Source organism: Artemia sp. Qi Xiang Cuo, chromosome 9, assembly GCF_049724085.1.
Source record: "Artemia sp. Qi Xiang Cuo chromosome 9, ASM4972408v1, whole genome shotgun sequence".
NCBI lineage: Eukaryota > Metazoa > Arthropoda > Branchiopoda > Anostraca > Artemiidae > Artemia > Artemia sp. Qi Xiang Cuo.
In genome coordinates, this window is record NC_142802.1 from 68,154,019 (window position 1) to 68,167,475 (window position 13,457).

At 36.0% G+C, this 13,457-nt stretch overlaps 1 protein-coding gene across 1 annotated transcript in view; it reads left to right on the forward strand.

Moving 5' to 3' along the window:
* Positions 1–13,457, forward strand: part of LOC148948968 (zinc finger CCCH domain-containing protein 11A-like) — a 51,716-nt gene that overhangs the window by 690 nt on the left and 37,569 nt on the right. The window contains exon 2 of the mRNA XM_089094149.1: positions 13,273–13,392. Within this exon, the coding sequence (XP_088950275.1) occupies positions 13,273–13,392 (120 nt within the window). The remainder of the gene's footprint in view (positions 1–13,272; positions 13,393–13,457) is intronic.

The window sequence follows — 13,457 nt, forward strand, 5'->3', positions numbered from 1 at the left end:
TAAAGTTTTAACAATATCTAAATAGGCCTAAATTTCCTAAATTAAAAAAAAGATATGGGTTAAAATTCTACTCAAATAACAGAAATTGTATTTTCAGAACAAAAGCCAGAGAAAAAGAAACTGATAACTGAAAATTAAGGTAAAATATTGTATTGTCAAAATTTCAATAGGTATATATACCTGTCATGTAAGCAAATTTCAGGACCCTCTAGAGGGAGAAAGAGTGGAGCTAGGTACTTCAGAATACCTTCCCAGACATACTTTAAGCTGTAGACCCATCCCTGAAAGTTTCATTTTCCTAACCTAACCCCTTTCCAATACAGCTAAAAGTAGATAAAGTAGAATTTTACTGCTTATTTTTCCATTACCTAAATCAATTTGCACATTATAGGCTAACTCTCATATTAAACTGGTCATCTTTTCAGTTTAGAATGTATTTCTGATTGTTGTTTAGTATATAATTTACACACTCATTTACAGCCTACCAAAATGCTATTTGAAATGATTTTAAAAAGTGAATATTCACTAGAAAATTGAAAGCCATTAGACAATAGACAATTTGAAATGATTTTCAAAAGTGAATAGACCAATAGAAGGGAACATGATAGTCTGATAAATAGAATTATCCTGCATATTAAAAAGTAAGAAATGTATTATTATTTTGCTTCTTCAGTTTTTATTCCTTAGGCTATAATAAGCATAATTTTTTGGCAGTTCATATTATTGACTTAGGAATAGAGTGAACATACCACTTGCTGCCTTTTTTATGCTCTTTACAAATGTAGCCTAATAATTACTTCTATTAGAAATTCAAATATACCAACCCCACCCCCCTAATGTGTAAATATATATCCTGAATTTTAACCACACCAAAGAAGGTATCAACACTAGCCTAGTTAAGTTATTGAAAAGTGGTTAAAGACATTGGCTATAAGTAGTTTATAAATAAGTTGTTCAAGAGTAACATATTCCAAAAATACTTATTTATAACAATTCAAACCTCATTTATTAGGCAACTCAAATATAAAACATTTTCCTATCATTTCATGTTTTTTGAATGCCATCAACAAAAATAGTGCTGAATTTTGTGGTTTGAAACTTTGTTATTGAAAATCCATGGTATATTCCAATCCAGAGTATATATTGACACATTAGGGGGATGGGGGGTAGGTAAATTTGAATTTCCAATAGAAGCAATTATTATATTCATGTAGAGCATAAAAAAAGGCATCAAGTGGTATGTTCACTTTATTTGTAAGTCAAAATTATTAACTGCCAAAAATGTACCTTAATAAGACCATTAGGGGGGGAGGGTGGACCTGAGAGTAAATTGATTATTATATTTCAAAACAGCATAAAAATAAATTGAGTAGTGTGTTCACCTTGTCCATATGTTAGTTACAAATCCTTGTATATAGACTACTTATCAATTTGTTCAAGCTACATGAATAACAGGGTTTGGACTCGCCTATAAATTCCAATAAATTCCTATATTTTAATGCACTCCTATAAAATGCCTATATTTTGGCAAAAATCCTATTGTTCCTATATTGTTGGCAGAAGAGCACTAAGAACATTGCTCATGATTTGCAATTTTCACTCCTCGTTAAGTAAGCCAAGATGTGCTTTTCTTTGCTTTTGACTCTGCTTGTAGACTGTGCTGTCTTTCAGTGTGGATTAATAATTAATTACAACTGTTGAGCTGTTTGAGCTTAACTAATGCTTTGTGTTGGGATTAGTAAGCTGCTTCTGCCTGGGCTATGCTGTTGTGTTGACTTAGTAGCCTATGTTTTGTTTTTTGTCATGTTGGGCCTGTCCAAAATGAGCAAATATCAGTATATTGGCTAGCAGTAACTGCTTAATGAGACTCTGAGCTCTTGTGACTTATGCGTTTCCTGGCTGAACGCTATAAAAGGCTGATGCCAGAACAACCAGGACTTGTTCTTTTGCAAACTCTGCTTGAAAAGTCCTGGTTGCACAGCTGGGGCTGCTCAGCTAAACCAACATGTGTGATCTGCAGAACACAAAGCAGCAGTTACTGCTCAACTACATCCACTACAGCTTCACCTGACCAGACAATCTTGAGTTGATGAAACAACCAAGGATAAACCATTAGTTGGTGGAAGCATGTTTTGTGAGCGTGATGCCGCTTATAAAGCTGAGTTAATATGGGCACTTCAGATGGTACAGAGTTCTATGTCTGCTAACTCTTCAGACCATATTGTCGCAACCTTCCATGCAATGTTCCCTGGTAAGATCTTCGACGGAATGTCCCTATGTGCAAAGAAACTCACGTATCTGAACACTGATATGCTGCATCCTTACTTTAAGCAAATGCTTGTGAAGGACATTCAGTCATATTTTGTACTAGAATATGACGAGACAATAACGACCCTGGTATGAAAGAATTATAGATACGTTTTCGATTTTGGTGCTCATACGGAAACAAAATCGAGAGCAGAGATATATGCACATTTTATCTGGGCCATGTCACAAGTGATAACCCGTATAGGAAGGTTATATCAGCCATTGATCAGAGACAGCTACAACTTCAAAAACTGATCACGCTTGGAAGTGACGGACCAAACGTCAACAAAAGCGTTTGAAACAAGTTCAATGCCAAAAAAAAGAAAGTGACAAGAAAGGGAATGTTGAACATAGGTACTTGCAACATCCATATAATTCATAACACTTTCTTAAAAGGTCTTCAGGTGTTCAGAGAAGAAAGTTCCAACTTTGTTATTCTTGTGCATTCATTTTTTGTCAGCTGGCCTGCATGTTGTGAAGACTATTGAAAGTGTCAAAAGAAAGTGGGAGTGCCAGAGAATGCTTTCATGAAGCATGTCCCAAGCCGCTGGCATACAACATGCAGCAGGGGCCAGCAATCTTAGAGTACTTCCTGAACATTGTGCTGAGAGAGAAAAAACTGAAGAATCTTCTGTCCGCTCCCAAATTTGTGAAGATTGTGGCTTATATCGAAAATGCGATGATGAAGGCCCAACTCGAGTTTGTTCTAGCCTCAGCAGAACTGTTCATGAGTTTCACCCAACTGTTCCAGAAATAAAAGCCTCTCATTCATGTTCTGCACTCAGGGATCAAAAGACTAGTTGTGACGCTTTGCAGACGGGTCTGTACTCCAGATTTCCTGACCGAGACTGAAAATTTCTCACCCATAGCTTCAGAAGATGTGGAACGAGCTTTCGGTGAGAAAGCAACACTGAACAAGGCCATTTTCTATGTCAAAGTGCAAAAAAAATTTAATGCAGGTATTTGCCATATTTTGAACAAATGTCCTCTGGAAAAGGATGGTTTTCTAGAGCCTTTACGCTCTTTGAGTCCGATCAACATGAAGGATTCAAAAAGCATTGCAGACATAGCGGTTGTGGCACGCGAGATTGCGATTGGAGTAAGCTCAGACGTCGCCCAGGCTGAGTGGCTGCTTTTGCGTACGGAAACTGGACCCCGTGAGGAACTTACCAAGCTTATCAAAGCGGTGCTGACGTTGTCGCATGGCAGCGCAGATGTTGAGCGTGGGTTCTCGGGTTCTGGTAGGATTCTTGGTGAAGACCAGGCCTTGATGTCTGAACGCGTTCTGGATGCGAGACTCATGGTATATGACACGTTGAGGCTTTATGGAGGAAAACCAGAACGGTTTGTTATTACAAAAGAGCTGTTGAATCTTGCACGTTCTGCATGGTCTCGGTAACAACAATATCTGGATGAAAAGAAAAAAGAAGGGCTATCCGAGAAGGAGAAAGCAGCTTTCAAAGAGGACAGCAAGCGGAAGTTGCAGGAGGTCCACAACAAAAATAAAGAAATAGAAGACCTGGGAAGCAAAAGGAAAAAACTTAAGAGCATAAGAGCAAGAAAAGAGAACTGTAGCAGATACTCTACTTCAGGAAGCGACCGATAGAATGAAGAAGGCTGCTTAGTCTAAGAGTTCAATAGACATTGCCCTAGCTGTTTGCTCAAAGAATCTGTGAAGTCCAGAACAAGTGAAAGAGAGCAGATGGTGGAATCTGTGAGAATGGAGCAGTCTGAAAACTGACCTCATATCGAAATTGATGCCCAAGAAGCAGCAAGAGTGATTCCAAATATTTTATCTGTATCAGTAAATCATTGGCACAGTATTAGTATCTGATTTTTTACTGTTTTTTACTATTTGTACAGTTTATATTTGAAAAAAAAAAAAAATAGATCAATGCAAAAACTTGGAAAATGACGAATTTCTGTGACCAGGCATCCCACGCCATGTACCACAGATCTGATCCCGAAGACTTCCAAATCCTATATTAGGCCTATATTTTGGCCCAGGAAATCCTATAAAAATAGGACAGAGCCTATAATTTGATACAAACCAACCTGTCCGAACCCTGGAATAATTGTAGGTGTAAAAGCTGAGGTAAAGTTCTAGTTTAGCTACTTTTTTCTATCTTGGAAAGGGGTTTGGCTAGGAAAATGAAACTTTCAGTAATGAATCCAAGGCCAAAAACAGACTCTGGGAAGGTATTGGCAAGCCTCCATGTTAACCCTCTTCTGATTTCTAAGTCTTAGAAATTTGCCTGCTTGACCTATTGAAATTTTGACAAAACAACATTTTACCTTTATTTTCAGTTATCAGTTTCCTTTTCTTGGGTTTTATTTCTGTACATGCAATTCCTGTTATTTGAGTAGAATTTTAAGCCATATCAATGGTTTTTTTTCAAAATATAGGAACTGTACTTGCAGATCTTTGAAACCTTATAAATTTTGATTGAGTAAAGTTGTGAAGCTGAGCTTTCTTGTACTTTATTTAAGAAGGGGATCTGAATTGCTAGGTTTCCCTTTCATAATACAAAGATTTTAAAAAGTCAGTGCCCTCAAGATAGAGAAGGAGTGAAAGTAGGTGCTTAAAAATTATCTTCCCAGGGCATACTTTAGTCTATAGACCCATCTCTGAAAGTTTCATTTTCCTGACCTAACCTCTTTTCAAGATAGCAAAAAGTAGCTAGACAAGATTTTTACCAAAACTAATTTGATGAGACTGCACCCTTGTACTGACAATTCAACAGTTTTTGTAAAAAAAAAAACACTTTTTTTTTACTCCAGATGGCTTAGTTAAAAGATTTTTGGTTTGAAAAGGGTTTCACTATGTAGAAAATATATCTACAAATCTAACTGTTTGATTAGAAGTTTGAAGTTTTTATCAGAAAAGAGTACAAAACTCCAATTTTTTTAAATTGGAGTGTTTTTACCTACAAATTCAACAGAACCAAAAAGTTACCTGTTTTTTATGCAAGTCAGAACCCTATTTGACACATGTTGAAATGATTGGATAATACTTGTGGGAGGATCCTGGTGGATTTGACATGCCTATTCTTTGTACTTTATTTCTTCATTTCTCTTCAACTGTTTTAAATGTATAAATGTATACAATACTATTCACATAGTGGAAGCAAAAAAAAAATGCCTCAAGTATAGGGACAAAATTGGATAATCATATGGAGTGTAATCATGTGACCTAGGTCTTTATAATATATTGTGTGATATAATAGTGTGATATAGGTCCCTTTATAAATACTACCTGGAACAGCCAACATTGTCTCAGCTTTATTATTATTATTTATTTCTAACCCACACTAGACAGAGGTACAATACATGGAGTATCATGAAGAAAAACACATAAAAATACAACACAAATCAATATAGAAATCAAAGAATATCAGTTACAGAGTAACACATAAAATTTAAAAGAAACTAAAACAAGAAAAATAACACAGAAGGAGGGGATAAAGAAGAAGAGCCAAAAAAACTCACAACTTTAATGGTCCAGCAGAGATTTCTTTGTTGTTCACAGTTAAAGTGTTATCAGCATTTGGCCATTTCAAAGTTAATCTACCAGTTTAATCCTTTATATAAAAAAAATTAGTTTGTAAAGAGCAGAATTCTTGAAATCTGCATGTCCTACTTAATATTATGAGAAGTTTAACTTTTTTTATTAGAATTTTGGGTGGGATAGGAATTCCATGCTAATTATGAGGGGTTCAGAGAGAATATTTTGTATTTTAAATCTTGGGATCTGTTTGAAAGAAAACATATACAAAGTTTACTAAGAGAGGATGTACTTCAAATTTATTCAGTGATACATGAATTAGGGTGTTGTGATCAACCAAGTCAAATGCTTAAAAATATGAACATAGTATGAGGCCAAGCAGCAGTTCCTCAGATGATGGAAAAATCTAGCATCTAGCATAAAATCAGTAAAACTAAAATAAAAAAAACAACTTTTTGTGTTTTTTTTTCATATTAAATATTATTAGAAGTATAAATCATCAAAAACTCTGTTGAGAAAGAATCTGCAAATTCGACAACTATGTTTTGTCATAGGATCCTTGAATTTTGACACCAATCGTTTCTAATCTGTTTTACATGTTCAGTGAAGTTTCAACAGAGTCACCTATATTTTGACAGGGCCTGTTGCTGTCTGTCAAAAATTTTAAAAATACTATTACAAGATATTCTCAAAAGAAATTAATATCATAATAGAAGCCAATATCTACATTTTAATTTGACTGAAGGAACATTATTAGTCAGTCTGGTATTCCACTACATCAGGCAAGAATTTTCAACACTTGGAATATAGTTTTGTCAATATAATATTAGCTGCCATTTTAGTTTAGTTGTATCAAGAAAAAACCAATGTGGCTACATTTTAGAGAAGATCAGATGTATCTTGATGCATTGATGCTGATCCCAACTTTTTTTGCAAAAAAGTAACAAAGTAATGGGAGTTTGAACATTACATAGCTAAAAAATTGTTGGGAGCTCATTTTCTGTTGAAAATAGGAAACTGATTGAATTTAATATTCTTTTCATATCTTGGTGTATTGGATATAGTGTCCACGTTTTGAATTGTCAAAATATAACGAAGGCTTCAAGAGATGGTGTTTCCAGTCACCACTAAGCTGAGTTATCCTGTTTTGAAGGAAAACTTTGACAGTGGTTCCAAAATCGTAGTGTTGAATCATTGGTGCCTTTACCCTATATTAATATCCTATTTTATAAACAAAGGCAATTAGAAGGAACCATGCCTTCCTCTGCCTCCCCTAAAGTAAATGCATAAACCCAAAAACTGGAACAAAATGTATCAAACAAAAGCCTATCTGAAACAGGGGGGGTATATTTACTTTGTTAAAAGATATTTTATACCTCAAGGGGGATATGCACTTACTTCCTTACTTAATCTTCATGTCAGGGCGGCATTGAGATTATCGTCAGCCTTTTCCCTGTGAGGCAGTCAGTAGCAATGGCCTCAGACATCAAATTCCAGTCTTGTCTAGGATTCCTGAGAATGTCATTCCACTTGGACCTTCCCAAGCTGGAAAGCAAAGAATTCAAGCTGGAGTGTTGGCAGGCAGCCATAAAAGTTGTCCAAACCAGCAAAGTGTCTGCTGGGTAACTGGGAAGTTATATTTTGCAGGTAGTTATTGCTGACTAAGTCTGTGCATTCAATTCACTGAATCCACTTAGATTGAAGAGTGTCAAGACAGTGCTGTACAGTTGTATGCCAAGTCTCAGCTCCATAAAGCATGATTGAATAGACAGAGGCTCCAAGGTTCTTCATGTTGGTGATTTGCTTGGTCTTTCATAGTTATCTTTCAAGGTTCTTCATGGTTGATGCAGCTGTCTGATGATATTATAGAGCCAAGTTAAATGAAATGGTCAACAACTTTGATTTGGTTCCTGGCAACCAGGTAATTTGATTTGTTGACGTCAGACTTTGGCTGCACTACCATGATTTTTGTCTTCTTCCAGTTAATGGATAGTCCAGTCCTGGCAGCTTCTTCCTGAAGAATTTTCAGAGCCATGAGTAGCTGATTCTGACTTGTCAACAAGAGCTATATCGTCAGAAAGGTCACAGTCAGTGACAGCTGTGTCCCTATATGGTACTTTAGTCAAAAGCTCAGCTTCTGGGTCATTTAAGCCATAACATGGTCTATAAAACAGTTGATTACCTCAGAAGTAACTGATAAACCTTGCCTAACTCCTGTTCTTATTGGAACAAACATGCTGCATCTAGCATATACTTGCATACAGGCCTCAGTCTCTAGATGCTTGGTCCTGAGTAAATGGATATATTTGGTGGGAGGCCAGTATTTGAAAGGATTTTCGTAATGAAAAATCCTGCTTGTACGAGGTCTAATCAAAAAATAACAAGACTGTTTAAAAAAATACAAATTTATTAGATAAAGTTATTTATATTCAGTTTCCTTAAAAATATGTTGCTTTTGAGTCTATACATGTTCTCCAACATTCCTGCTATTTTTGAAAATACCTCTGGAAGTTATTTTTGGAAACTCCTTGTAGGTGCTCTGTTGCATTTTGTTTTATTTTATCTACATCTTGAAAACGTTTACTCCTAAGTGTCATTTTTATCTTTGGGAACAAAAAAAATAGATGGAGCTAGGTCTGGTGAATAGAGGGTTGAGGAAAAAGTGGGATATCATGTTAGGCCAAAAACTGCTGCACTACATAGGCTGAATGGGTTGGTGCATTATGCTGATGCAATTTCCAACTACCAGACTTTTTAAACTAGGTTTTTTTTTATACAGCGTTTCGTAAACGTCAAAAAATATCAATGCTGTACTCCTTTGTTATGGCCTGTCCTTTTGGAGCATCCTCATGATGAACAACACCTTGGTAGTCAAAAAGAACAGTCAACATAATCTTCACTTGACTCCAAACGTGAGGAGCTTTTTCGGGTTGTGGTGAATCAGGTGTCTTCCACTTCGAAGATTGTACCATTGTTTCTGGATTGTAGCTATATGCCCAAGTCTTGTCACCAGTTATAACGGATTTAAAAAATCATTGGATTCAGAACCCTCTAACAAATCAATGGTAATCTGTTTTTGGTTTTCTTTTTGCTCATCTGGGAGCAGTTTTGGAACAAAATCCAATGGGACGTAAAAACACACTTTACTTAATTGCACCTAGAAGCCGACCAAGACAATTTTAATCTAATCTATGTCTAATATACTTTCCTAACACATAAAGTTAGATTAATATACCACATGCAAGTGTAAAGTATTTAACATCAATTCGAGAAGCTTTTCCGGGTATCTCATTTCGTAGTTAGTTGGGGATTTATGTGTCAACGATACCGATCCAGGGGGGAGCTCTTGGGACTAAAGCTAGTCGTGGGAAAGTGGTCGTTCCCAGGCCTGGAACTTCCGTTCCAGGAAAGTTACATTCTCCGCTCATTTCTAAAGGGAGTCCATCTCTCGCCTTCGTCGTAGTTAGTTGTTCTTGTGCTACCTTAATTTCTCTATGTGTATTCTCACGTTATTTAATAAAGACCATGTACCAACGTTTATCGTCTATCTTTGGAATTTACGTAAACCATCACATCTGCCAATATAAAAGGGCAAAAATAAAGAATTAAATAGAGGTTTACAGAGAGGTGACAGCAGAACTTTACAGAGTGGTGGCAAGCGGTTAAGACTAGTGGAGCATATATCACTAGTGAAAAACCTCCAAGTGACATTTGAGTGACCGTTATAAGTATTTAGGACATCTTACGCTAAATACTGGCAACATATTGAAGAGCTATTTCGCCCGCTACAAAAATTGCTTGTGTTATTGAGCCGCAAATACTACAAAAGAATGATAAAAAGACATCGAAATGTTACGAGGTATTGAACTTTTTTCTATTCAAAGCGCCTTCTTGAGAAACACTTTCTTTTGAATGAATATTTTGAAATAGGATGTTACACAATGCCTAGTATGGATTTCCAGTTTCCGACTACTGTTGTTAGTGTGGTTCGTTTATACTATGTAAGTTTTTACTTATGCAAGTATTGTGTAGTGTTTGTATTATGTAATTGTTTACTAGTTCATGCTGTAGAATGTTAGTAGGCGAGAAGTGAATGATTTGGGAAGGGAATGTTTTGAATTCAATTAAAGTTTGGGGGTTTAATGAGAAGCCAAATTTGAGAAATTTAACTTAAAACAGGGGGGAGAATCTGTAAAGTATTTAACATCAATTCGAGAAGCTTTTCCGGGTATCTCATTTCGTAGTTAGTTGGGGATTTATGTGTCAACGATAGCGATCCAGGGGGGAGCTCTTGGGACTAAAGCTAGTCGTGGGAAAGTGGTCGTTCCCAGGCCTGGAACTTCCGTTCCAGGAAAGTTACATTCTCCGCTCATTTCTAAAGGGAGTCCATCTCTCGCCTTCGTCGTAGTTAGTTGTTCTTGTGCTACCTTAATTTCTCTATGTATATTCTCACGTTATTTAATAAAGACCATGTACCAACGTTTATCGTCTATCTTTGGAATTTACGTAAACCATCACATCTGCCAATATAAAAGGGCATATAGAAAGAACTTAAATAGAGGTTTACAGAGTGGTGACAGCAGAACTTTACACAAGTTCATACTCAAACTGGTTTACATTTAATCTTAATCTTATCAGTTTTGATACTGTTTGATTAGACCTCAGAAACAATGGCCAAGTTGCATAATTTGCAATCCTTGTCCTGGGGCTGGGTTGCATGACATCCATCCAGGCATATCTATTAGACCTTTGGACCAGTTTGAACAAAATGGCATTTTCAAAAGAGGGGCACCTGAAAAGGCAAGAAGAAGGGGGGGTGCCCTCAAATCCTTTTCAACATCCCTACAAAATGCTTTGAAAGTTTCTACTGAATAGCTTAAGCTGTTCATCAAAAATTGCTGGTATCTCCATTCAACAACCAACAAGCATATAGTGTCTTTTGATTGTGTTCCTCTTAAAATTTTCTTGAAATTTCGTCTTAATAACCTATGCCTTTTTGGAGACTTGTGATCAAACATGCCCTCTTTTCCTAATCAAAAACCTTGTATGTTAGCAATGGGCAGCTTGCATAAGTTACAGCCCTTGCCCATGGGGGAGGCTATCAGGGATATTTTCATCCTGCTGGTATACTGTTTTGATCTTTGGACCATTTTGAACAAAATGTCTATCTCAAAATTTTAATTTGATGTTTTTTGGAAAAGAGGTGTGGGAGGGGGGCTGGTTGCCCTCTGATCACCTTCGGCTCTTAAATATGGCACTGGAACTTTCGATTTCTATGCAAAAGTTTCTATGATCACCCCTTCCATATTAAGTGCCTGTGGGAAAAAATAATACATGTAGCCAAGGCCGTATCCAGGGGCTGGGGTTAGGGGGTTTGAACCCCCTCTTCCTGAACAAAATCCTGGATACGGCCTTTTATTAAGCCTAATGGCCTTTTACTATAGGCTTCTGGTAATGTTCAAATACTCTTTTTTTTGCGAAAAAAAATCGAACAATTCTTTAGTATTTATATAAAGGTATTATATTCTTTTAGCATTATATTCTTTAGTATTATATTCTGCCCTAAAGTTTATTCTTTGGAATATAATTCTGCCCTAAAAATGTAGCCAGGTAAAAATAAAAATAAAGAAAAAAATCAGGTAAATCACAATCAACGTGAGAAACTGTGAAAATAAGACTACAGACAACTTATGACTCCAGACAAGTCTCCGTTAACCAGTTTTGTAGTTTCAATTAATTCAATTTTCCTCTCTTTGAATTTCCCCCATAGTTTCCTAAATTTTTACCTCTTATTTCAATTCTTCCCTGCCCCAAAATTAGGCTCCCGGATAATTCCTGATAATCTTGCGTGTTGCCTATTTATCCATTAGGTAATCCAACTGAACAGATTTTTATCATTGTTAGGCATAGAAATCTCATAGAAACCGCTGCTCTTATATCTTAATTAAATATCCTTGATGTTTACCGACAATATATAATTTATCCATATGTTTTCTATATGAAATAAAGTCTCCTTTAATTAATTTTGGTCAAAATTTATGCATTTTGAAACAAGAGAATGTGCTTATTTTGCATTGTTTACCATAAGACAGCTAATTTACGAACTATCATATTACCTTCTCCGATTTTGGCGCCGAGCATTTGTTTTCTTGTTTTTCTTCTATGACAATCCACGTGATTTTGGCTGTGTTTTAAAATCAGTTGAAGAAAGCAAAAATAAAAGGCCTTTTGAAAATTATTCTTTCAGTAAATTATACGGAAATACTTCTTATGATTAAAAGGGCTGTAGCGATACTGTATTTATTATAATTAAATGCTTTCTCTGTTTTTTATATTAAATCTTTCCATTTTGGGAGGTATGAGATTGAATATAATGACGAATGCCGGAGGCTATTTTCTTTGTGAAGTCATTGTCAAACAGGCAATTCTACCCTGGACCACTTACCGTTTAAATTTAGAGACTTATTTATTTAAATTTAGAGACCGTTTAAATTCACAGACTTATTGCAAATTCTGTCAAAGAGATTTTTAGAGGCTAATCTGACCAGATAAGTATCGTCACAAAGATAACCTTGTAAGAGTCGGCAACAAGAGTTTCTTCATGAATTTACCAGATGAAAGTTTTTCTTTTAGAATTTTGACAACTTTAGCATCATTTACTTATATTCTTTGATTCCTATTTCTACAGAAAATTAAATATAGCCTAATTGGGCCGTAGAATAAAAATTAAAATTTACTATATGAAGAACCATCATCTCCCGTCAATTCTACCCCCAGTACCAAATTGGTTTAATAGCAAACTAGGTTTATTAGAGGCGAACGTGAAAATTCAGGTAAATAATAGTGCTTAGTTCCGACGTTGCCAGATACCAGCTCCAAAACTGGGCTTCAAGTCTGGGGGTTCTCAAACATCAGGTAAAAAATACTTTATGGCAAATCAATTCTGTTTTTTTTAATCTTAGCTTTGAAATAAAAAGTATTTATATCAATTAAAAAAAAAATTCTCTCGAGGGGGGGGGGTACACAAAAAATACATTAAAAATTTGTTTATATGCATCTTTCTGCGTTGTTACTTGTGTAGAATCTGGGTACACACGAAAGAAAGACCGCATCCAAATCTCAAAACCGCTATTGATAAACAGGTTTTCGCTGCATAGTGAGATATTTGGGGCTTAGGGTGACTAAAAGATAGCTAGGTTAGGTTACGTATTAATATATGCTATGCTTTACCCCACCCCCTCTAATGTGCAAATATATAGCCTAAATTTGTTTCTAAACTATTATATTTTCATCCTACTTCGTTTTGTTTCATTAGCATTAACGAAACTTCACTTCTCGCGTGTTTACCTGGATTATACACAAGCACTGCTACATTTTTACGAGTCGAACAGACATTTCTGGAGGGGATTTACCCCCCTCCCCCTGGATACGGTCTTAGTTATACTATATTCCTTTTTTAGGGCAATCAGTGTCCGTTTCGCCATGAGCCTGCTGCAATGTACAGTGAAACAATTTGCAAATTTTGGAACTGGGGCAAGTGTGATGAGCGACAATGTTCTTTTCGGCATACAAAGTTCCTGGTAAGATCTCGTGCGATTTTTACTTCAATTTAAAGTTTGTGTCTGTATTATACAGGGTTTTCTTG